Source organism: Lepidochelys kempii, chromosome 1, assembly GCF_965140285.1.
Source record: "Lepidochelys kempii isolate rLepKem1 chromosome 1, rLepKem1.hap1, whole genome shotgun sequence".
NCBI lineage: Eukaryota > Metazoa > Chordata > Testudines > Cheloniidae > Lepidochelys > Lepidochelys kempii.
Window position 1 is genome coordinate 236,775,184 of NC_136380.1, and position 26,354 is coordinate 236,801,537.

The window sequence follows — 26,354 nt, forward strand, 5'->3', positions numbered from 1 at the left end:
TTGGAGACCATTAACTAAGTGACCAAGATTCTTTGCTTCCTTTTAAGATTCTTTGCCTTGTCTCTCTTATAATGCTAGAATGGTGACAAGTTGGAGGATGACGTGATTGTGCCTTTTTTGGTCTTTGAAAGTGCAAGGCTTGTGAGACAGACATTGTCCCATCAAAGAGAATCATAGAATCATAGAATATCAGGGTTGGAAGGGACCTCAGGAGGTCATCTAGTCCAACCCCCTGCTCAAAAGCAGGACCAATCCCCAATTAAATCATCCCAGCCAGGGCTTTGTCAAGCCTGACCTTAAAAACTTCTAAGGACGGAGCTTCCACCACCTCCCTAGGCAACGCATTCCAGTGTTTCACCACCCTCCTAGTGAAAAAGTTTTTCCTAATATCCAACCTAAACCTCCCTCACTGCAACTTGAGACCATTACTCCTTGTCCTGTCCTCTTCCACCACTGAGAATAGTCTAGAACCATCCTCTCTGGATCCACCTCTCAGGTAGTTGAAAGCAGCTATCAAATCCCCCCTCATTCTTCTCTTCTGCAGACTAAATCCCAGTTCCCTCAGCCTCTCCTCATAAGTCATGTGTTCCAGACCCCTAATAATTTTTGTTGCCCTTCGCTGGACTCTCTCCAGTTTATCCACATCCTTTTGTAGTGTGGGGCCCAAAACTGGACACAGTACTCCAGATGAGGCCTCACCAATGTCGAATAGAGGGGGACGATCACGTCCCTCGATCTGCTCGCTATGCCCCTACTTATACATCCCAAAATGCCATTGGCCTTCTTGGCAACAAGGGCACACTGCTGACTCATATCCAGCTTCTCGTCCACTGTCACCCCTAGGTCCTTTTCCGCAGAACTGCTGCCTAGCCATTCGGTCCCTAGTCTGTAGCTGTGCATTGGGTTCTTCCGTCCTAACTGCAGGACCCTGCACTTATCCTTATTGAACCTCATCAGATTTCTTTTGGCCTAATCCTCCAATTTGTCTAGGTCCCTCTGTATCCTATCCCTGCCCTCCAGCATATCTACCACTCCTCCCAGTTTAGTATCATCCGCAAATTTGCTGAGGGTGCAATCCACACCATCCTCCAGATCATTTATGAAGAAATTGAACAAAACCGGCCCCAGGACCGACCCCTGGGGCACTCCACTTGACACCGGCTGCCAACTAGACATGGAGCCATTGATCACTACCTGTTGAGCCTGACAATCTAGCCAACTTTCTACCCACCTTATAGTGCATTCATCCAGCCCATACTTCTTTAACTTGCTGACAAGAATACTGTGGTAGACCGTGTCAAAAGCTTTGCTAAAGTCAAGATACAATACATCCACTGCTTTCCCTTCATCCACAGAACCAGTAATCTCATCATAGAGGCAATTAGATTAGTCAGGCATGACCTTCCCTTGGTGCATCCATGCTGACTGTTCCTGATCACCTTCCTCTCATGTAAGTGCTTCAGGATTGATTCTTTGAGGACCTGCTCCATGATTTTTCCGGGGACTGAAGTGAGGCTGACTGGCCTGTAGTTCCCAGGATCCTCCTTCCTCCCTTTTTTAAAGATGGGCACTACATTAGCCTTTTTCCAGTCATCTGGGACTTCCCCCGTTCGCCACAAGTTTTCAAAGATAATGGCCAATGGCTCTGCAATCACAGCCACCAGTTCCTTTAGCACTCTCGGATGCAACTCGTCTGGCCCCATGGACAAGAATCAGGATTAACTTTCCCCTCTTTAGGTTCCCCACCCTTCCATCTATTTTGTTGATGTTTAATGTAAGATACACTGGACCTTGCTAGAACGCGGGATTTGGGATCCATGCCAAGTATCGCATTATAGCAGGGACTGCGTTAAAAATGAAATTACTGTATACAGTAAATGTCACATCCATAAAGTATAGAAAACAAACTCCTACTTGAAGGAAACAAACAAGAAAAAAAAGTGTTGCTCTATTAGAGATTTAAAGTAGACATGACAATAAACTAGTCTAGTTTTTCTTTAAAAAGTCAGTGAGTTGCTTTTGCTTCTTGCTGCTGTGCCGCTTCCATTTAGCAAACTGCAAAAGACTACGTAGCTGCATAATTTTTATAGGCTCAACTGATCTCAAAGCAGTCTCAGCCGGCTACGGTCACAGCTGATGTTGGAATGACGTCCACTTCATCTCCCTCTTCTTCCACAGCAAAAGACAATTCTTTAGCTTCTGGAATGTTGTTTGGTCATACTGCCTAGCTTCTGGAATGTTGTTTGGTAGTACTAAAACTTGCATCCGTGATGGCATAATGGTTCATAAACATATGTACAACCATTTTAGCAGCCCTACAACTGCCCAATATTGGGACATCACTGAGGAACGCTATTGATGTTGCTTGAACTCTTGTAGAATGAGCTTGCACTCGCTGAGGAGGCATAGCTGAAGCTATTTCATACAGTCTTGATATAGGAGGTTATCCATTTAGAGATCATCTGTGAAGAGACCGTCTGACATTTCATAGGATCTGCATGTGACACAAACAGGCAAGGCAAAGCACAACTGTTTAATCATGTCCACAAAAAATGCTAGACATTGCCTGACATTTAACGTGTGGAGACACTGCTCCTCCGGAGATGAATATGACTTAGGAAAGAACACAGGTAAATATACCGCCTGGTTCAAATGAAACTAAGAAACCACTTTAGATAAAAAATTGGGGTGTAGTCGTAAAGTCACTCTGTCCTTAGAGAATTGTTTATAAGGAGGCTCTGCCATCAGAGCCTACAAGTCAAATTCTTCTTGTGGATGTTATCGTTACCAGGAATGCAGTTTTCTGACACAAAAACAAAAAGGAACAAAATGCCAGGGGTTAGAACAGAGGTAACATTAAAGCCACTAGGACAGTGTTCCAGTTCCATGGAGGAACTGGCTCTCAGACCAGATGGAGATGAAGCCCTTTTAAGAATCTTGCTACCACTGGAGAAGACTGATCTTCTCTGAATGTGGGGAATAAAAGGCTGATATCACTGCCAGATGCACTTTCATTGAACTAAGTGCAAGTCCCAACCGCTGAAGGTGCAGCAGGATACTCCAAGATATCCTGGATAGAAGCCAGGCTCAGTTGAATTCCATAGTCTAATGACCACACTGAAAACTGCTTCCATTTAGCTGAATAGCCCATTCTGGTAGATGGCCTTCTTCTGTTAAGTAGGACCTGCTGAACAGCTGCTGAACACCGCTCTTCCTCCTCATTTAGCCATGCAGCAGCCACGTCATGAGATACAGGGAATTGAGTTCAGGAAAGAGGGTGTGAACGTTATTCTAAGTGAGTAGTTCAGGATGGAAAGGAAGCAATATGGGGATGCTGCACTGACAGTGTGAGAAGACTGGAGACGTGTGCTCCCTCTTGCTTTTTCACATAATACATCTTGTCAGTATTGTCAATAAGTATGTGAACCACTGAGCCCAATAGTCCAGAAAAGCATGACATACGTTGTAGGTGACCCCAACCTCCATCACGTTGATATGCAGTGAGCTCTTCTGCTCCCACCACAGACCTTGGACTTTCAGTGACCCTTGGTGTGCTCCCAACCAGGTAACAACAGACCTGGTTGGTCAGGGGCGGACAAAGGGAATACCCTGACAAATGTTCTCTAGATGCGTCCACCACTGCAAGGAGTCCAGGACCAGTAGAGGATGACAGACCAATCTGTCTAGTGGGCAAACAGTCCTGAGTACATGCAGTACGTTTCCAGTAGTGTAAAACCAGACTTGTTAATAGGGGAAATTGTTGTCAAAATTGCACACCAACGGTCCCTGGAGGCAAAGGTATGGAAGGTTAGCCCACTTCCCATATTACACATGGGATCCTTCTGGCTACCCCAAACCTCGAGCCAGTGGGCTGGGGAGGGAGGGAAGCTATTGGACACTAGAGGTTGTACCGAATGGACTCCTCAAAAGTGGGTGTGCCTCACCTTGCCTGTTGCCCCAGAACCTTGTAGTAAAGATACATCACTAGGATCATGTATGTGGCATGAATTGGAATCACAAACTCAAATTGCCTCACAGTACTTTCTCTTGAATAGGCTACATAGAAAGTGACACTGACGATTATAAATCTTAGTGTCAAAAGGGGGATTATGTTGGATCATATTAAAGAAGTTCTGTATTAAAATCACAAATGAGTTTGATTCCCCAGAGTTTAAATTCCAGGGTATTACTAATTAAGAGGTCTCTTGGTTTTTGGTACTGTTTCTCTCCCACTATGTGTGAAACTTGCAAGCTGCTAATTGTGTTAGTACATTCTAAGACAGAGTCTATTCTCAAAGCAATTCACAGAGAGAGAGACTCAAAGCAATACTCTAACAACAGAAACAGCACCCAGAGACTCCCCGCCCTTTTGTTGTATTAACAATTGTGATTAAAATAGAGATAGAGGATGTATGTGGATGGATGCTTGGTGTGGATAATAACTGAATGATCAGGGAGGTGCCAGCCTAAGAATCCAGTGTCCATCGGCTGAAGAAGGTGTCAAGTGGAAATAATCAGAGGACACCCCACCCCCCGGAGGGCAGACTGGAATCCACCCAACAGCCTCAAGAATGGGAGAACCAAAGAACAAGATAACATCTTGGAGCCATCAGGAATGTGCTACCTGCTGATTGATTCAGCAACAGCATGATGAAGCAATTCCCATAGACTGGCATAGGAAGAAATTCCTATAAAAATGGACTCTAGAAAGTGAGAACTTTGGGGTCTGATTCTGCAAACCAACTTCCAGGAGCATCAGATGAGCATCTGACAAGGCCCTGCTCCCTCCTCATGTCCAGGCCACCTGGCCAGTGGCTTGGCATGAGCAACTCTAAGGCTGGTAACTATGATAACAACCTTGCAGAACCTGTGTGTGTGTATGAATGAATGAATGTGTGAATAAATATGAGATTGAATGGAATGTTATAACTATAACTAACTGCTTACTATGATTCTTTCTGTATTCACAATAAATGTGGTATTTTGCCTTTTTCCCTTTAATAAGATCCTGCTGGTTTTTATTTTATTGGTACAACAGGTGGGTGGGTGAGAGAGGATGCAACCTTGCAAATTGGACTACCTGCATGCAAGTGGACATATGGCCCAAGAGCTTCCGGCACATCTGGGAAACTGACGTGAAAGGCTGAGACTGCAGACTAAGGCAAAGATGGCAAATTGCCTGAAAACTGTTGGTCGGAAGAAATGCTCCCGAACATGTAGAATTTACTAAGGCCCCAACAAATTTTCTGAGCGGCAACTAAAATTGACTTTCTGGTATTTAGGATGAGAACCAGACGGTTGAGCAAACGCAGAGTAATGTTGATGTGGGTAAGAACTTTCTTTTTGAACGTGCCCCTCAGTAATCAGTCACCCAGATACAGAAAGACGTGGATTTCTTTCTTCCTGAAATACGCCATCACAACGACCATGCATTTGGTTAAAAACCCAGGGGGGGGGCAGAAGACAGGCCAAGCGGAAGCAGCGTGTCCTGAAAATGACACACTGCCACATCGAATCAAAAGAATTTTCTGTGGCCTGGCAAAATCACCACATGGAAGTATGTATACTGAAGATCCAGAGCAGTAAAACAGTCATTCTGAGACAACAAAGGGAGGACAGTAGATAGAATGACCATTCAGAACCTCATTTATCCAATATAATTGTTGAGGCCATGAAGCTCGAGAATGGGTCTCACCTCTACCTTGGATTTGCGCACCAGAAAGTACTAGGAATAGAAACTATGACCTTGGTGTTCCAGCAGCGGCATCTCTGCTGCTCCCAAAACTGGTAAAGAGCAAACCTGCTTCCTGAGAGGGGTCCCTGAAGAAGGACAGAAGGAGGAGGGATGGAAAGGAACTGGATGACACAGCCCAACAGTGGTGATTGAGCCCCAAGCATTCTGAAAGCGGGCCAGCCTGTTCCCAAATGGAGGAAGTGGGAGAAAGGAGAGATGACTGGAACACTGCTCTGGACCAACAAAGTAAAACACAGTGCTTGGTAGGCACCGGGAGAGGGCATGTGGATTAGCCGAACCCCAGACCCGACTGCTTTCTCCTATGGTACCTATGACCCTTCCTGGGGTAGTCCTGCTGTCTCTGGGGCAGGAAAAGGCTTCCAAAAAGTGTGCTGAGCCCAGCAGCAGCCCCACTTCCACTGACTGTGAAAGAGAGATCTCAGGGTACTGTGCAAACTCTCAGCTTCAGCAGCCTACGCAGCCAATGGGGCTATAAAAGACGCAGCCCTGCAAAGTCCTGGACCAAGGGCGAGGTAGGGACTGAAAGGCAGAGGAGGTCCATTGGCTCCTGATAAATCGCTGGCACAGAAACAGCTGATGCCAGCATCGCCCTCGTCAGTACTGGACTCAATGGACATCCCAGGGCCAGAATTGGAGTCAACGGCATGGGGTCTCCAATCCTCCTTGCATAGTATACTGGGAAGTGGTTGACAGGGAATGCTCCATCCCTTGCACTGGCATTCATCCAGTGCAGATCCGCACTTCTTCTGGAGGAGGCAAACAAGTCCCCACAGGGCCTGGAGCAACCTTCTTCAGTCTTATGGGACCTTTTCCTTGATGCACTTGACAAGGAACAACTCCTGTGTGTCTCCGGAGAAGCACCAGCTCCAGGATATCGATGGCCTTGGGCTGAAGCAGGCCTGTCTGAGCAGGTGTTGTTTCAGCTGAAGATCCCTTGCCACCTAAGTCCATTTGGTGAATGATCTGCAAATTGAACTACTGCTCCTTGACATGGGCTTCACCTAGGCACATCAAGCACCACGTGTGGATCACTGAAGGGGGCTGCTTCCCCACACAACAACGTCAATCCTGGTGAGGGCATTACCAGGGAAACACTTAAACTATAGCTAACACACACTAAATCTAACTAACGCTATACCGTGGGTACTAATTAATTATATACAACTAGAAAAGTCACTAAAAGAGTGGGATTGTGAGGTGAAACCACACACACCTCTGACTCCAGCCATGGGCAGTAAGAAGGAACTGAGAGGGGTCAGGGCAGTGCTGCCTCATATATCTAGGGGAGGGGCTATGGCTATGAGGTGCAAGCACAGCTCCTATACAGGTACTATTAGGCAAAATTCTCTAGCTCCGGCGTGCTGGGTGAACACATACCTAAGTGGAATACGCTGCTACATCTACTCTAAGAACAACATATAGTAAACTTAACAGGAGAATACCACCTCTCTGTATTTGCCTCTATTGTATATTAACACATTTACAAAGGAGCCAATACTTTTTTTGAAAATTAAGTGCAGCATCTTAAGTTATCATCAGAACTTCTCAATAAGATATGGTTTATTGGTATTATATAACTTGCTCTACAATCAACTCTTCATCTCACAGAAAAAAGTTGCCAAATCAATTAAAGTTTGTATGCATTTATCCCTTTTAAAGTAATTTAAAGCAAAAAATTTCACCTGTTGACCGGATTAAAAGGAAAAAAAATTCTAACTGTCTCACCAGAAGCTCGAGGTAAATGAAAGACAATTTTAAGATTTGCTGGGATATAAGAAAGAAAGAACCCATAGACAATTCAATTAAAAGTACCAACACGAAGAAAAATCGCTTAACACCTCATTGAGTTTTACTGGCAAAAAATCTATTACTTACTGCAGTCGCTCGAGACACTTCTCGACAAGTGCTAAGCAGTCCATTCTGTAAGTCATCTCGCTGTAAGACTACATTCTGTATGGCAGCTGGGTTATCTGCATTCATTTCTATCTCTTGACTGGCTGATAGCAAAGCTTGCTCAAGCGTGTACTATTATAATAAAAAGAATTAATTTTTAATGTTCTGCATCATTGGGTTGATTTTCGTTTTACTTTAGTTATCAGTGTTGTGATAATAGCCATGTAAAATAACATCCATTTTAGGTAATAAATATAATTGTCCTACTTTCTCCTTGTGTAGCTGTTGAAGTTTCTCTTCCAGTGCTTGTACCACTTTATCTTGTTCACATAATCGGCTAAGCTTAGTCTAGTTTAAGAGAAGATGGTTGTAATTAGTATTTATTATTCTGCATATCATCTGTATTAACACAGTATCAAACCATTTCATGAGTATTTAAAGTTTTGTTATTACTATATATTAACTTTAAATGTTATAAAGTTGAATACTGAATTTTCAAAGCAGCCTAAGAAACTCTGAAAAAGGCCCTATAAACTAGGCCCTATTACTGTAATTTCAAACAGCATGGGTCAAATGTAGTAACTAGTTATTCTACAGCTAAGTCTTCTAGATTTCACAGCAGCTTTTACTACAGCTGATCACACTATTTTGACCCACCTGCAGGCCTTGGTTGGGGTACATATTATTAAGTAGATCCATTCTTTTCTATCCTATATTACAGAAGGTTGTTTTGAGCAATTACTCACCAAAGCCAAAAGCAATCTTGTGGGAGCCCTGTGTGGTTCTATTTTCACACCCTTCTGTTAAAAACATATGTGTGACTATTCTGTTGATGGCATTGCAAATCAAATAATCTATCAGCTTGAAAATGACAGGGAGCACTAAGTCTTTTACTTTACACAGTACTAAGTACTATCAAATTGCTAAAACATACATGCCTCCAGCTTCCATCCAGGACACACCACACGATCCATTGTCTACTGCCAAGCTCTAAGATACAACCACATTTGCTCCAATCCCTCAGACAGAGACAAACACCTACAAGATCTTTATCAAGCATTCTTAAAACTACAATATCCACCTGCTGAAACGAAAAAACGGATTGACAGAGCCAGAAGAGTACCCAGAAGTCACCTACTACAGGACAGGCCCAACAAAGAGAACAACATAACACCACTAGCGGTCACCTTCAGCCCCCAACTAAAACCCCTCCAACGCATTATTAAGGATCTACAACCTATCCTGAAGGATGACCCAACACACTCACAAATCTTGGGAGACAGACCAGTCATTGCTTACAGACAGCCCCCCAATCTGAAGCAAATACTCACCAGCAACCACACACCACACAACAAAAACACTAACCCAGGAATCTATCCTTGCAACAAAGCCCAATGCCAACTCTGTCCACATATTTATTCAAGTGACACCATCATAGGACCTAATCACATTAGCCACGCCATCAGGGGCTCATTCACCTGCACATCTGCCAATGTGATATACACCATCATGTGCCAGCAATGCCCCTCTGCCATGTACATTGGCCAAACCGGACAGTCTCTACGCAAAAGAATAAATGGACACAAATCAGATGTCAAGAATTATAACATTCAAAAACTGGTAGGAGAACACTTCAACCCCTCTGGCCACTCAGTAAAAGATTTAAGGGTGGCAATTTTGCAACAGAAAAGCTTCAAAAACAGACTCCAATGAGAAACTGCTGAGCTTGAATTAATATGCAAACTAGATACCATTAACTTGGGTTTGAATAGAGACTGGGAGTGGTTGGGTCATTACACATATTGAATCTATTTTCTTAAGTTAAGTATCCTCACACCTTCTTGTCAACTGTCTAAATGGGCCATCTTGATTATCACTACAAAAGTCTTTTTCTCCTGCCAATAGCTCATCTTAACTAATTAGCCTCTCACAGCTTGTATGGTAACTTCCAACTTATCTGTATGTATATCTATATCTCTATATATCTTACTATATGTTCCATTCTATGCATCTGATGAAGTGGGCTGTAGCCCACGAAAGCTTATGCTCTAATAAATTTGTTAATCTCTAAGGTGCCATAAGTACTAAGTTCTTTTTGCTAAAACATACAGACATCTGAATTTCAGCTCCTGCTGTGTTCTGCGGAGGCAATGGTTTCTCTAAAAGCTTTCCATTGTAAGTTTTATTTTAAGGGCCAATATCCTTCTGAAGAACTCATCAGTAGTATAGGCTTCCATTACACTGACAAAGATTCCAGCACAGGCAAAAATAAAATCTGTTGTCGGTTATGGGTTTTATTCCCGTCCGTGAACATAGAGTATATAAAGATTCTCACATTTCTTGTAATGAAATGTAATGGATTTTACAGTCAAATAAAACTTTACACACATACTGCTAGAACTAACTAATTCAGAGACATTAGCTTGACTCATTCTGCTGGCATACATTTAATCAGAAGTCCACCTGAAGGTCAGAGGAGAACAGGGCACCAGCAACATTTACTGCACTGGGGGCCAGAGAGTAGGTGCAGCACCTCAAAATAGGTGGCGCTGCTCAGGATGCCCAGCAATACACTTAATTAGAATATCTTGTGGACAGCTTTCAACAGCTGGAGGGTAAGGCTAACTCACTCCCCAGGAAGGGAGGTGGTATAAACAGACTGACTGACCTTCCCTAGGGATCAAATAGCCCTGCTGGCCTGGAGGTGCAATTTGCCTCCCTTTGTGCTAGTAGGGTGAACCAGGCCCAAGTTACTTACAGAAAGATCAGATGAAACAAATGGTCTCAGCACCAACAAGCGGAAATGGCTTTAATTTAAGAAAGGCTGTGGAGAATCTTGAGATGTCCACTTTCAGCCTCCTTTTTAGGCATATTAACACACAGTGGTATCAAATATACACTAGTTATGCTGTGAGGTTGCACTGACCTTTTATCTTGCTTTATGAAACACTCAAATCTGCTCTCAATTAGTTGCTTACGTACTAAATATGGTTTCTTTTTTCTAAATCTCAAATGTAAACTTATAAAGCAGCTTTTTACATTTTACTGTATTAGATGTAGAAAGTAAAGTGAGTTGTCATCAAATAAATGGAAAAGGTAAAATATTTGTATTTAATATAATGAAGTCAAGTAAGGCATTGTACCCACCTGTCTTTTGTGTTAGACTCAAGTAGTGAAACATTTAGGACTTGTCTACACTGGCAAGTTTCTGTGTAGTAAGGCAGCTTTTTGCACTCAAACTGCAGACGTGTACACGCTGCCAAGCCACTTTGTGGGCAGAAACTCCTCAGTTGCAGCACTGCAAAAAAACCACCTTGACAAGAGTCGTAAGGCTTTTGCGCAGAAGCTCCAGCGCTCTATTGCCAGTGTAGACTCTTGATTGCTTTCTGTGCTGTAATTGGCCTCCGGAGCAGTCCCATAATGCCTCAAGTGACCACTCTGCTCATTGTTTTGAACTCGGCTGCCCTGAGACATGTGCCCCTCCCCTTTCTAAGCACCATTTCTGACAGCCCTTGTGTGCTGATCTGCTCTGGGACACAAAGCAAACCATTAATGTGGAATGCTCATGCTGTTGAACACAGAGGCAGGTGAGAGAGATTGCTGTGCAGAGAGCCCAGGAAGGGAGGCAGGGGCTGATGTCAGGGTTTCCCCCTCCCCCGGGACTGGTTGCTGCCTGCTGCTGTCTAAACTTACAAGACAGCATGAGGACACACACCGTCCCCCAGAACACACATTCTCTCTCCCCCACCTCCATACACACACACTGTCTCCCTATCACACACTCCCCGCCACCGCCAACTTCAGTTGAAAAGCAGCCGGCAATGTAGTAGGATGCCCATGGAACAATGGGATCAACTACATCATGTGATGCTGCGCCTGCCCCATGAGACATTGCAAACCCGTTCCAAAGCACCCAGCGGCCAGCTGCACAGCAGGATAGTTACCACAACGCACTGCTGTCTTTGCCGCTGCAAGAGCTGCTAATGTGGATGTGCTCCAGCGTCACAAGCAGCACAGTGTGGACAAGCAACAGTGGTTTAATCCCAGCATTTTAATAGAAATGGTATAACTTGTGGCACTGAAACTTGCTAGTGTAGACATACCCTTAGAAAATACTTTCTTCTGTGGCCTGAGTTTAGGCAATAATGCATCTGCAAAACCTTCTACAATTAATGTACATGGCTCAGTTGGACAGGACACATTCATGTTGTAATATTTAGCCTCAACTAGCATGCCTTATCTCACATACTATATTCAGTGAATAGGTAACCTTCCATTTCTGTCTCACTCAAACTGGCTGAGCCAGTTTTGTGCACGTTTATAACTAAAATGAGAACAAACCATGTATAAATGTAGTGTTAATTTTTCCTGTAATCCCTTTATAGTGGCTGAAGCTTTAAAACTGAAATTTGACATGGACAATAGTCATGAAAAAGGACTATATGCATTTAATAGCTTTAAAGTAATTGATTTCACGAAGTTACCCATTTTAAAACTGCATATGGAACATGTACTTTAGAAAAGGCCTACAGGTCTACAAACAGTGCATCTAAGTGTAGACTTGCTGATTCAAGAGACTTACATAATTAAATATTGTAAATCTCTTGATGATTCGAGGGATTTTTTTTTAAATATACACACAAAAATATATATATATATATATACACACACACCCTTACAAATTCACTTACAGTACTAGTATCTCCCCAACCCCAATAAATTAAAAACCAGCTATGGGATATTTGCTCAAACTTCCAGAAATATTTCCCCTTTCAGCATAGACAAACACTAGAAAATTTCAGGCCAAAATGTGATAATTTCAGAAAGCTAGAAGCATGGCAACTGGGAGTTATAATAGAAATTTCCCTCCACTTTAACTGAAGCAATTGCTACTAGTGTCCCACTATATTAAGTAGTTTTTGCATCTAAATTTTATGACCAGGGTAGAAACTTCTACATGAGAATATCAACACAGTAAGCCAAAGACTAACACTACTTTGGGGAAAGCCAAGCATATATACTTACATCTATATCCAGTTCTTCAGATCTATATTTGTATAGTGTACCCCTACATTCGTCTTGTGTCAACTATAAGGAAGAATAACATTCGCATAAAATAACTTCACCAGAACCATGAAAATGATGTTAATCTTACAGTTAAAATTTTAATACACCAAAATCAGATTCCATTAGAATGCCAAACATTTAACGTATGACTATATAGTTTGAGACAATACACAATATTTAATTCTGTTACTTAGTGTACCTAATGGAATGTCAAATATGGATTGTCAGAAGGAGAAAGGTATATCGCAGTTATTTACTCAAACGATTAAATCTTGCTAATTAAAACTGAAACTGTGGAACTGTGTTAAGTTTATTAGGCATGCATAATTCTTCAGAAAAAATGTTCAGTGCTATAGTTGCAATATAAAAATTCAATCAAATCTAGACTATGCAGTAGATAAAATTACATCCGCACACACAATTATATATCACTATATAAAATTTCATGTGTGCATTCTAAATACAGGGCCTTATTCTGCTCTCTTTTATGTTAATGGCGGTGTATAGAAATTCCAGTGTGTTCAAGTGTAGTTACAAATTTACACCAGATTAACTCTTCACATATACACTGTAAGATGTACAGATATACACACTTTTTTTGGCATGTAGGTGGAATTTTTTTTTAATTTGCACTTTTTCCTCAGCTCTCTTTTAGATATGGTACTCCATACTACAGCAATTGCTGTAACTGAATACAGGAACTCCTCACTTAAAGTCGTCCCAGTTAAGGTTGTTTCCTTGTTACATTGCTGATCAATTAGGGAACATGCTCATTTAAAGTTGTGCAATGCTCTCTTCTAACATTTGGCAACTGCCTGCTTTGTCCACTGCTTGCAGGAAGAGCAGCCCGTTGCAGCTAGCTGGTGGGGGCAAGGAAATAGGGTGGACCAGCTGCCCCCCTGTCAGCTCCCTGCTCCCCTAAGTTCCCTGTGCAGCAGCTGCTCAGCAGGCTGTCAATTGCCAGCAGTTCAGCTGTCCACTGCCATGTGCTGCTCCTGCCCCTCTGCCTTGGAGCTGCTCCCAGGAGCCTCCTGCTTGCTGTGTAGGTGGGAGGGGAAGAAGAGGGGGGCTAATGTCAGGGTGTCCCCCTCCCCCCTGCTCCTGCACCCTGCTTACCCCATCTTCCATAGAGGAGGGGGGACACACCAACAGAGGGAGCTGCTGCCTTAGGCAGCAGCTGCAGTCTGGTCTCAGCTTGCTGATCTAATTAACAAGGCAGTGTACTTCTGACCCCACTCTTCATACTTAAAGGGGAAATGTGCATCTCCATCTCTCAAACACACACAGGGTGTGTGTCTCTGTTTGCCCTCCCTCCTTTCCTGCTGCCCTGTAGAGTGAGAGAGTTAACCCCTGAGGGCTCAGCCAATTGCTAGTTCATCATTTAGCAGTACTGTAAATACTGGGAAATATACCACCCTCTGACTCCTCCACCTCAACCAAGCTTCACAATCATCATCACTGTGTGCCAGTATTAAATTTCCCTGGAACCTAACCCTCTCATTTACATTAAGTCTTATGGGGAAACTGGATTCGCTTAACATCGTTTTGCTTAAAATCGCATTTTTCAGGAACATAACTACAACGTTAAGTGAGGAGTTCCTGTACAATTCTATTTCTTGTGCTGAGGTATGAAAACTCTTTTTACCAAGGTTATGACTGTCATCCTATTCAGCAGTACAAGGGATCCTCATACACTGATTTGATATGAACGAATGCTCAACGCATTAACTTTTTACTTCTTTTCATCTCAAGACTGACTGCTAGTGATATATTTTAAAATACTTAAAACGGGCTAACATATATAGATATCCATGTGTGCCAAACTTTGTATATCCCATTTTAGTTAATACATAAAAATATATGCATATTCATTCATTCCTAACATATACATTTCCCCTCCATATGCATGTTATTTAATTGGAACATTTTTACATCAATTGTGCAGAAAAGAGACTGTAGAAACACAAGTCCAAAGGAGGTTTATAAATACAAGGATTGGGGAAAGTTAAACATACAAGCATTCCAAACATACAATAAACCTTTAAAGACTTAAGTGTTTCATTTCAAGACATTATTTCCACATACCTCATGCAAATGCATCTGGTGACAATTTAAAAGTATGTATAGTGTATTAAAACCACATAGTAACTTTCTTTGAAATGAATATTTAATGAAAATGAGTATCAGAATATGAAAAAGCCACAGCACTTTTGCACTTCATTAAGATTATAACCCAATTTTTAAACAAAAATCTATTTAAACCTCTAATGGAGTAGAAACAATATATTTTTTTAAAAACCCTCCTTTACGAACTACAGCTTCTATCTTAACTAAAGAAAGAACTTAGGAATGGAAATATTTTAAGAGTGTGCTCATAAGCATGGTCAATATAAATCTGGCCCAGACCCCAAAAATATGGTTAAAAACCTTACATTGATTTCTATGTAACAAAACAGGGACATTATGTAGCTTTTCAAGACCCCAAATTTATCTTTCCAGAACACACTTAGATATTATGCAGCTTCCTTGGACAGTGATATACAAAGTAATTCTTTTCAAGTTTAGTGGCTTTTTTAAAAGCTCATTTATTTGTGTCCTCAGAAGCCCAGTCTTAATTATAGCCTAGCTTAAAATAGGATGATGATCTATCATCAACACCTATTCCTATTACATAACTGTTTAGAAAACCTAAGTGCACTTTTAATGAGATAGGTACAGAACATTAAATTTGTTTTAATACCTGTAAATAATTACTTGTAAAATACTTTTATTCAAATGGTATTGAGTTTACCCCACACAGGCAATGAAATGGTTAATGTGGCTCATTAACAGCTGGTTGCACTTGGAGGGTGGGCCAGACTCAATTAAAAGAGGAGTCCAGCTGGGGGAGGAGCTACATGCTTTCCATAAAGCAAGGAAGCTAAGAGTAGAAAAGGGTTGCAGGGAGAAAGGGGAAGAACCTTAGAGTCACTCTCTGGGTAGTAGAGAGCAGAGGAACTTCAGGACAGATTTTACATTCTGGGCTTGATGGGATAGGCTAAGAGGGGTGCAGGGGACTCTGCTAGTGCACCCGGGTGCAGGCCAACCCACAAGCAAAAAGTTGAGGTTTCAGACAAGATTTCACGAAGTTAGACTCTGAGTCAGAATTCTGTAGAAAAACAGAGCTGAGGAGGACTCAGGATAATTTAAAAGTTCAAGCCATGGGAAGGGGCCAAAGTTGCTTTCGTTGTGGTTTATATTTTCCTTTTGTAGTTTGAAGCCCTGAGGACTTGGCTCTAAGAGTGGAACAGAAAAGGAGCCCTGGAGGAGTGGCAGATGTCATACTGATGACCAGTGTTATGTGGGACACTAACCAGTAGCGCAGCTGGGGGGGGAGCGGGGCAGCAGCCGCCCCCTCACCGAGCAGAAGTGGCACCTTTTTAATTCTTTGGCGCCTTTTAAATTTTTGCTCACCCAGTGGCGCTCCAGGTCTTGGGTGGTGAGTCAGGCAGCACTGCGGGTCTTCAGCAGCACTTCGGCATCAGGTCCTTCACTGACTCTGCCGGGGGGGGGGGGGGGGGTGTCCTTCAGTGACACTGAAGACCTGAGTGAGCGAAGGACCTGCCGCCCAAGACCCAGAGCGCTCCCTGACCCGCTGCCCAAAACCCACTCACACATCAGAAGGGAAGAGACTTTTAAATGATCTGGCCAGAGGGTCACGTCACAAGAAGAGAGAACACCGCAGGCCTGATGCAGCTGATGGCAGTTGATGTTAAATGACAAGAGAGCTGCTTTGCCAAGCCACAAGGGGCATGCCTGCAATGAGAGCACTTTTTTACAGTCTATAATAGCCACTGAAATGTTTCCATTTTTTACAGTCTTATCAGTAATACACAACAGGCAGAAACTTCTAGAGAAGCACTTCACCTCCACACAACAGGGAATATTGTAAAATAACATTTTGCATTCATTTAACACAGAAAATCTCAAAATTATATGAACTACTTTGCCCATCACTGTCAGTGCACAATGCAGCAGCTGCTTAATAATGTACAGCAAATCTACGAGATGGTTTAAGGCAAGATGTGAAGAACACACTCATATTCAATTGGAATTACAGGAGGAACTGAGGTAGCTTACACTACCTCTTGGAGTGTGCTACAGGATATTTAGTGACCAAATGGCCAAGAGCCTGTTTTTATGTTCCATCCAGTGGAAACACCTCCAGTGACAGTTCCTCCCAGGGCCCTGATTTAAGAGGAAGTGTGCCATCTATTGCATTGCCACCATCACTTCCCACAGACTTGTTAGTTTTCCTTGAAGACTTCCTATCCAAGTACTGACATAGCCCATTCCTACTAACATTGAAATATATAGTTAAATCACATTGTATGAGTGCAGAGGAATGACCAGCATTTTAAATACTCCTGAAGTACAATTTATTGCTGGCTGTTAGTGTAAGCTACATGTATAGTTGGGGCAAATATTTCTGTGTGTGCAGTTACAGTGGTGTTACACAACTGCCACTGCATTCAATGAGAAATGTGTAATGTCCAGTATGTAATGCTGAAAGTATCACTCTACCTATCTGTGAATTAAGTCTTGTGCACAATATGTACATCTACAAAGAAGAATTTAGCAAGTAGAGATTTCAAACATTACAGAAACATAGTCCATCTAGTCCAGTATCGCATCTTAGAGAACGGGCAATATCTGCTGAATCACAGCAAGGTATCAAACCATGAAAACGAACATTATGTAAGATGTCCATAGGGGAAGTTTTTTCCTAACTTAAGGCAACTATTGGAGGGTTTATTTATATTCTACACTGTGATATAACAATATAAAGGACAAAAATCGCATGAGAGCCTTATTACAGTGGCATATCAAAAAATTTTATCACCATCAATGAGAGTTCTTCATAGCAGAATTTGTCTTACTCCCTTCTAGCCATGCAACTTTGTTTAACACTCTTTCCGTTTTGGAGTAATTCCTGAACTTGAGGGGAACAGGTCAAATATTTATTCTGTTTGGCAGCCAGAGATTTTCATAGCTCAATTATCTCAAAATTCAGCAATTGCTTAAATAAGAATGCTTAGGCTTCTTTAAAACCCTGATGTTTGAAATACAGTATGTTGTGCAGCAAAACTCATGTGCCTAAGAAACTGCTGCGCTTACAGATTTGTATTGGCCATGCTTGCAAGTTAGATTAATAGATATTAAGGTCAGAAGGGACCATTATGATCATCTAGTCTGAAGTTAATGCAGGTCTCAACCCAAAGACATATTTCCATTCAGCACATTTTCCCCCTCTTTATGTCTCACCAGAGTTGCAGTCATGACTATATAGTCTAGAAATGTGTACTCTGGTAGGTTGGTTCTGACATTAATAAAACATTGCCCCTTGGATCTACAGTCTCCAGATCAAAGTTATTTTGATCTGTTTTTCTCCAAGGCTAAAAACTAACTAGCTGCAAACAAACCAACCAACCAACTAAAATCTATAAATCCATCTCCTAAAATGAAGAAAGTTGCCAGATATGATCAGGTAAACACCAATGGCATGCTTTTTGTGTTGAACAAAAAGAAGCACCTTTGAAAGCTAATTGTGCATAGGACCACGTTAAGACAAATGTTGGAAGCTTGCTGGAAATTTTATGAGTTTACTGGACACCTGCATACGATACCAAATGATCAAACATTCTAGACAGAAGTTATCCAAAGGGTACACTTAATATACTCAACAACAAAAGCGTTCAGCAAAAGCCATGCTAACAATATCGCAGCATTTTATAAAGCATGAATGATTTGTGGTTTTTCAAAACAAATAAGAGAAACACTGATGTTATGAGTAAATCTGAAGAACAACCAAAAACTGTCACTGAGGAAAATTTTCGCAGATGATAAAGCAATTTCATTCACTGTCCAAGACCTTACTTGCTGGTACAGTTGTGGTCTTAGCGCCGAGTTCTCAATCATAGTGTGAACCATGGTGATTAAAGGTTCATTCTCTTTCATCTATTTCAAATCAGGAGGAGCATACAGCAAACATCAGTTTACACCATAGCTAGATTTGAAAGACGACACTGTAAATATAGCCTCTACTTCAATATTTTTTCTAATAATGTAGCATTTTACATTTTAACCTATGCCTTTACAGATTCCAACATTTAGAAAAAGTAAACATTTGCAAAACTTAAGTGATAAATATCAAACTCATGTTTCCCATACACACAAGATTTTACTATATTAATATTTCATAAAAGCTGCATCATTTCCACTGTGGTTCATGTCACTAGTAAGTCTAATTACTTCAGATGTTTCACCAATAAACTCAAGTTACAATACGTAAAACATCAGGAACAACTGGACAAAATACTGAGTAGCCAAACCACGATACTACTTAGCAATAAGCCAGCTAGATTTGAAGTAATTTAAAACACAAATACAGTAATTTAAATATGCAGTAAGCAACATCCAAATTCTTATCTGAGAGCCGTCTTATAAAATAGTCCCCCAGACATTAACATGTAGATTACATCTTCAGTATGTTACGAGTTATTTGAGCCCTTCTGGAACTGAATACTAAGATCAACTTTACAATGATCTACACCAGTACTTCACAATCTACAATGTAACAATGGTAGCAATGCAGCAATTTTTATATACAAAGGTACTCAATTATATTAGTTATTGCATTTACCCATATATGGCAATGAAACCATCTGTTGCACATTTCAAGCTAGGTTAGACATATGTGCTGCCATATTTGCAGAACAAATCATTTATGTTTACTGCCACAAGTGCAATTGCCCAAAACAAGTTCTTTGATCATTTATGAAAAAAAATTATAGAATTAGGCCTTCAAAAAACCCAAGCAATGCATAGAGCAAATGGTCTTCTTATGCTAGCATGCTGGTCAGAATTCTTACAATCTTACAAGATGTTTGAATATTGTGTTAGGTAGAGCTGGTTAAGACATTTTTGTTCCTGTCAAAAATCAATATAAAGTAAAAAAGTTTATCAAAAATTTTCTTCAGAAGTTTTTAGACTTTTGTTGAAAAAACAAAACCCATAATTTTCAGTCTTAGGAGTGAAAAATTCTGTTTTTTCCAACAAAAAGTCAAAAAATATCTAAAATGGATATTTACTTTAGAAATGTCCCGTTTGATATGCCATTTTTTTTGTAGAAAGACCCTTTGAATCAAAAATTTCAACCAGCTCTTGCGCTACATCAATTTTACATCCAGCTATAGAGGATGTATGTCTCATCTCTCTTACCATGTAACTGTATACACAGTGGATTTTCATACAGACTAACTATTGCCTCACCAATTTGATGTGACAGACAAGCTACTGCTCTGCTGCCCATTGAAAGGCACATTTTCCAACCCAAGTGACGACAATTTCCCCATAAACAGAAAACTCCAATCTGTGTGTGGTATTAGGTGAGCCCCAACATTCTGTATCAGTGGTACCTCACTAATTTGCACTGGCTAAGGACCCCATAATTTGTACCAAAACAACTGGTTTTCCCCCATTCTTAGTGAAGTTTTAATTACATTTAAAAAGCAAATATACTTCTAGTATACTATGAAGAATCAAATTTGAATTACAAATAGTAGTAAGATACAATTACTAAATGAAGTATATTGTGATACGTTCTTTGCTTTATTGTGCATTCATTTATTCACTCATCTACAACATTAATTCACAATGGGTTACCAGGCATTAGTGGGAAATACTGAGGTTCTAGTATATGTGAGGAATATATTTCATACTGTGCCTCTAATGAGATAATTGTCTTAATTTACAGGATAACATATCCCTATTACAGTCAAAAGTAGAGTCTGAGAGGCAAAAGCAGGCCCATCTTGGATTACAGTAAAATTTTCCTCACTTTTTTACATTTAATCCATTTTTACTCCAATCCCACAAGGTAAAGATCCTTATGCCACAGGGAACATTTGAAAGTATTTATTTCAGTACCATTTTTCTAGCAAGATTTCTTTCCCCTATTCCTACAATATATTGTTGACAAACCTAAAGAGAAGCAGAATAAGGTGACAGTCACATATGAAATACTTAAGTGCTCACTAAGTTTAAAAGTCTCAAAGGCTCTGTTTTTGTCCTACTTTGCAACAACAGTTACTTGATGCTTTAGCTTCTTTACACAAGTTTGTCTCAGCTGATAACTACCTGTCAGCAGGTCAGTAGCATTCTACACTAAGAGGGCAATTTTTGAGTCATGTGACCAAATCTTAAACTGGCCTGTGTTGAAGGAAAATACTGTCTCTACAACAGTGAGGTTCCCCATAATATACAGTAAATAGGAAACTACTAAAAACCAGAGCTAGTCAAAACACATTTTCCTTCTTTTATAGAAAACAATTCTTGTATAATTTTTCCACGGATAAATTTAAATTTTTTGGCTAAATTTGAAAACAAACATTTCTATTAGGAAGTGCCTTTTTGGAGTTGTTGTCTGAGCAGGGAGCTGAGCCTATGGAAGAGAGTGGGAACATGAAGTATCTGAACTACATCTTTCATAATGTACAATGGTCTCCCCTCTTCCTGGAGAGAGGTGGTGTATTATGGCAGCCCCCGTCCATGATAATACTAAACAAAACTACCAATGCTGTACACCAATCAAGAGCTCTTCTAGAAAAAACTAAAGTGTGACAGAACTAATTTAAACCTAATATATAACAAACTGCTGACAACCTGAACAAAATAATTTTAACTAAAGAGAGCCAAAACACCATCAACCAAACAGGCTGTTTCGAAGCTGAACCATTTCACCGAGACTTATCAATTACTACCAAGTTTTCATCAGGAAGATTTCTAAGGTCCAGGGCTCTTTCGAACTTCTGACGAGAGAGACAGAGAGAGAAGAGAGAGAGAGACAGAGACAGCGAACTGAATTGAAAGATTGATCTTTTAATCCAAAAACAAATGTTTTAACACAATTCTGTTTTGTGAAGACATTTGAAAGGTTTTGGTTTTGTTCTAACACAGAACAAAAACAAATCCTGAAAATTTGAAACGTATTGTGAAATTGAGTTGTCATCCTCCAGGCAGCTCTAATTTTAATACTACAGTAAAAGCTTTTTTATCCAGCATATTGGGGGAATGGGGGAAGTCGGTAAGTCAAAAATTCCGGTTAACTAAGAGGGAGTGAGTTTGGGTGAGGGAGGTGGCTCAGGACTGGGGGTTAGGGTGCAAGAGGGTGTGCGGGGCACAGGCTCTGGGAGGGATTTTGGGTGTGGGAGGGGGTTCAGGGCAGGGAATTGGGGCACAGGAGGGGTTTTGGGACGTCGGATCCAGGCGGCACTCACGTCGGGCGGCTCCCCGCAAGCAGCGATATGTCTCTGCTGCTCCTAGGCAAAGGCATGTCCAGGCGGCTCTGCGTGCTGCCTCCGTCCCCACAGCTCCCATTGGCCGCGGTCCCTGGCCAATGGAAGCTGTAGCGCTAGTGCTTGGGGCAGGGCAGGGGATCCAGCATCCCGAAATGCCCATTTCTAGAGGTTTCCAGATGGTAAAGTGCCAGATAACACAACTTTTTACTGTATCTTGGGGGACCTCCTACCGCATTTTTACCTGTGGAGGTTAACAGCACTCCATAATTTTGACTGGAAAGGTCACTGCTCAACAGCAATCCCAGTCCCTAAAGAAGCTGGAGGGTCAACAATTGGGAAGCAATCCTCTATATAAAACACTGCAAAGTGCTGACCAAAAGGCCATTCCAGCAGAAACCAAATGATTTTTATATCCCTATGAAAATGATATTTTTAACTGACAGACCGTTAAATGTTCATTATTTGTCAAGAGGTGATATAATATATATTCAATTTCAATCTACCATTTTTATAAATAATATTAACCCACAGATATGCAGTACAATTATCTGCAGAAGTGGTAGAGCAAAATGGAGCCTAAACTGAGTAAGACAGCAACTTAGCCACAGTACTAACATAAAAACAGATTCAAATTGTATTATGAGTGCTATGGAAACAAAATTTTACAGAACAGCTGCACCATAACAGTAGTAATAGTGCATTTATATAGTTCGTTTTATCTGGGGGATACAAAGTTCTTTACAAATTTTAATTTAAGTTGTGACACGTGGCCAAAAAGGGTTAAGCAACTTGTAGGCTAATTGACCCAGATTCAACCTTTAGAGACATGTTAGGAAAGTATGTAGATATAATTAGGGCCATTCCATGTTAGAGAGTCTAGCGCTTTAAAATGTAAACTTGTATTGTTAAAGAATTGGAAGAAGATAGTGATTGTAGTAGCCTATGTTTACCTATGTCTTGTTAGAGGTTAACAATGTAACCAAACGGTTCCTGTCTAGGGCTGTATTCTGTTAATTCAGAGATCCAAATGAAACAACATTTAGACAGAACTTGGGTCATTGTCGATATGTCTTTTTAAAGTTTGTGGTAAACGGTCTATAAACTGCTTAATGGATAATTACCTTATGTTAACCCATATAGTTAATTACTGGTGAAGGTTAGGAAACAGAAGGTTACGTCAAAAGCCTATTGTTCACCCAAGGACTGCATGCTGACCAGAAACTGTATAAAGGACTCCTGGGACCTGATCCGTTCATATCAAATCTGCTCACGTTTTACCAGGGGAAGCACCGAGCCACAAGATTGAGGTCTCCAAATTCATTTGAATCACCCTGGTATTGGACAAAACCTATGGACTAATTCTAAGCACTCTTTGCAACTCAAAAGCACACCATCTCTACTATGAAACAGATCTCAGAACTGTCTTCATGTCTGTATGTATACCGATATTTTAACCAACACATTCTCTTTTCTTTAATTAATTTTAGTTTCGTTAATAAGAATTGGTGGAAGCGTGTATTTGGGTATGATCTCAAGTATTCATTAACTTGGGAGGTAATGTGTGCACAACTTTTTATATGATGAACAAGATTTTCAGTAATCCCCATCATATTTGACTTTGCTGTTTGGGTGCCCCAGGCTGGGTTGATTTAAGGGAATTGTGTTTTGGCTTCTATGTAACCAATAAAGTATTGTAAAAGCTGTTTTGGTGCTGGCTGAGTGAATCTAAGTGTTGGAATAACCACCAGTTCTGGGGGTTGTCTGCCCCATTCTTTGGGGTATGCCCTAATTGAGCAACCTCAGCGTGACCCGCTCCCCTGGGACCCCAGTCACAAAAGTATTACACATAAGCCAGCTAAAGTACAAAATGGTTTAATGAAATGCCTGATGCCACAAAGCAAGTCAGTAGCAGAACTCTGAATAGAATTCAAGAATCCTATCTTAGATACGCCTGCTGTTTCCTGTAATTCACTAACCCATCCCCAAAACTGATGTCTTTCTTTGCTATGCTTTTTTTTATACTCGGTGTGGTATATGAAAGTTTCTCAGAATGAGAAACAATGAACAATTTCTACCTAAATGAGAGACACATTAAAGCAGCTGAATCCATCTAATAGTTAGCATTTAAAATTTGTGAGTATATTATACTCTGATGCCATAACACTAAAGAATACAGAGCAACACTATAAGCCTAACTAAAATCTGCTGAACATCCAAGAAAACTCTCAGTGGAGAAATTCCTACTGTCAGAGAAGGAAGAAGACAGAAGACTTCATGCAGTCCAACAGGTATGTCACTATGCCAATCTAATAAATCTGGGAGGTGCTCATATACTCTGGTGATGAGACCCAGCACCAAACCCTAAAATACATAGCTCAATCTCACTGGAAAGTATAGCTGGTAATTATAGGAGATTTTCATAATAAATAACAAAATTACAATTAAGTTCTAAGACCTGTTTATGGAATTGCCCTCTGATAATGGGTGCAGGTTCTAACAAAACATCCATTTATAGGTGTAATAAAACATTTAAGTGTTGTGGACACAGTCTTTATTTGAAATTTTGATGTTTCCATTTGTGGTTACTATTACTACTCAGTGTGAGCATGGTCAGGAAAAAAAGGGCAATAAAGAGGCCATTGGAAATGGATTTAGTAGTACACTTAGATAACTAATCCTTTGGATTCATATAATGAAATGATTACTTTTATACTGCTGCCCTCGTAAAAGAGCATCCACTGGGCAAGCAAATATGATCCCTGTTGGTGTCCCAAATGGGCACTTGCAAAAAAGACAGCAAACATGTCTGGCTCCTCTGATGTTTCCTGAATACCACAGCCACAAGAGTGGTTCAACCCCTCTTAAAAGATGTGGTGTTTGCTGGTGATCTGAACTGCTGGCCATGAGACTTCAAGGAAATCTATTATCTAGAGACAATTTTGTGCTGCACTGTTCTTATGTACCTAAAACTACAGCAAATAAAAATCCAAAACTATAATGTAACAAATCATAAGTATCTCCAAGGAAAACAGCAGTATAAAGAACTGCCCTCTAGTAAAAAAAAAAAAAAAAAAAAAAAAAAGTTCCTATGATTTCTTGGGCTTTGTGAAATTAATCACAATCACAGGCAATATTTCATTGTGTAAGCTCAGCAATCACCATAGGTTACTTTATACATAAGGTTTTCCACATAGTACTGAGAAGAGTGGAGTTCTGCAATCCAGCCTTGGTTAGAAGGCAGTAGGTAATATGTACAGTTCTGAGTTCCTCACAATCCAAAAGGTGGGTGACCAAGATAAAAGGACTGGAGTGCAGCTACATGAACCATGAAGAGAGGTTTAGGGAATTTTATATACAGAAATTACAGACTAGTCAAAAAAGGAAATGTGTAATTTATATATAAAGTTGAAATGCAGCAACCCAAGAGGGTAAAAGATTATTCAAGGTAATTAAAGATGCTGTAAAGAAGACACATTGGCCTGAAATGAGACTAGGAAAAATTTAGGCTATGTAGTAGGATTTTTTTCTCCTAAAAATAAGGTCAATTGGATAATGGACTAATTTGCTAAGGGAATAGTTGAAACACCAGCTCCAGAGGTGTTCAAGAAGATTACAATCTCTTACGGAATTTATTTAGTATATGGGACAATCCTGTTCTAGTGCAAAGGGAGAGGGGACAAGAATGGCGCAGATGGCCCAGAACATTTATTCCAACCCTATGCCCTATGGTTTTATGACTGGGAATCCCATTTTATACTAACTGCCTCTTTCTTACTGTATGTGAAGTTTAGCCACTTCCTTGATCTACTGCAGAGACTTGGTTTATTTTTTTAAATGCCAGCATTAAATGAATTTATAAGAAACTCAACAAATGTGGAAGTAGGTATTTCTGTAATCCTCAGCTTTATATGATATAATTACATTTGTTCTGGAATTCTAATAATCAGTATTTACTTGACATACTATGCAAGTAAAGAACTGCTTTACTATCCCTCAAACAGTAAATACCATTTCCTTTATTTAAATCAGAATATCACACTGACAGATCACTGAACAAACCCTGTAACCAACCAATAATATTAAAAAATGGAACGTAAGTAGTAGTTTAATGTCTTGTATAAGCAATAACAAAATCAAAGCTGGAAACGTTTGAGCTGGATGAAATGTACTTTGGTCTAACACAACTAACAACAGAGGTTCTGACTGTCCACCGCCTTACACCTTAGGTAGTCATTTACCAACATACATCAATGCAAACTGAGTGCAAGATGAGTGTAAATCACGACCAAATCAGAATGGTA

General features: G+C 40.6%; 1 protein-coding gene across 27 annotated transcripts in view; it reads right to left on the reverse strand.

Annotated features, from left to right (window-relative positions):
• PLEKHA5 (pleckstrin homology domain containing A5) overlaps positions 1 to 26,354 on the reverse strand; it is a 273,038-nt gene that overhangs the window by 35,344 nt on the left and 211,340 nt on the right. For 11 of the 27 annotated variants that reach the window (XR_012155733.2, XM_073318870.1, XM_073318738.1 and 8 more), the window contains 4 exons: positions 18,632 to 18,712; positions 12,674 to 12,736; positions 7,916 to 7,996; positions 7,631 to 7,780 (listed from right to left, as the gene is read on the reverse strand). Coding sequence is in view for 26 of the 27 variants with exons in the window: in XM_073318870.1 (XP_073174971.1) it covers positions 7,631 to 7,780; positions 7,916 to 7,996; positions 12,674 to 12,736; positions 18,632 to 18,712 (375 nt within the window). In the remaining variant the exon portion in view is untranslated. Of the gene's footprint in view, positions 1 to 7,630; positions 7,781 to 7,915; positions 7,997 to 12,673; positions 12,737 to 18,631; positions 18,762 to 26,354 lie in introns of those variants that run through there. The other 16 variants (XM_073318763.2, XM_073318796.2, XM_073318830.1 and 13 more) reach the window with 3 other exon arrangements.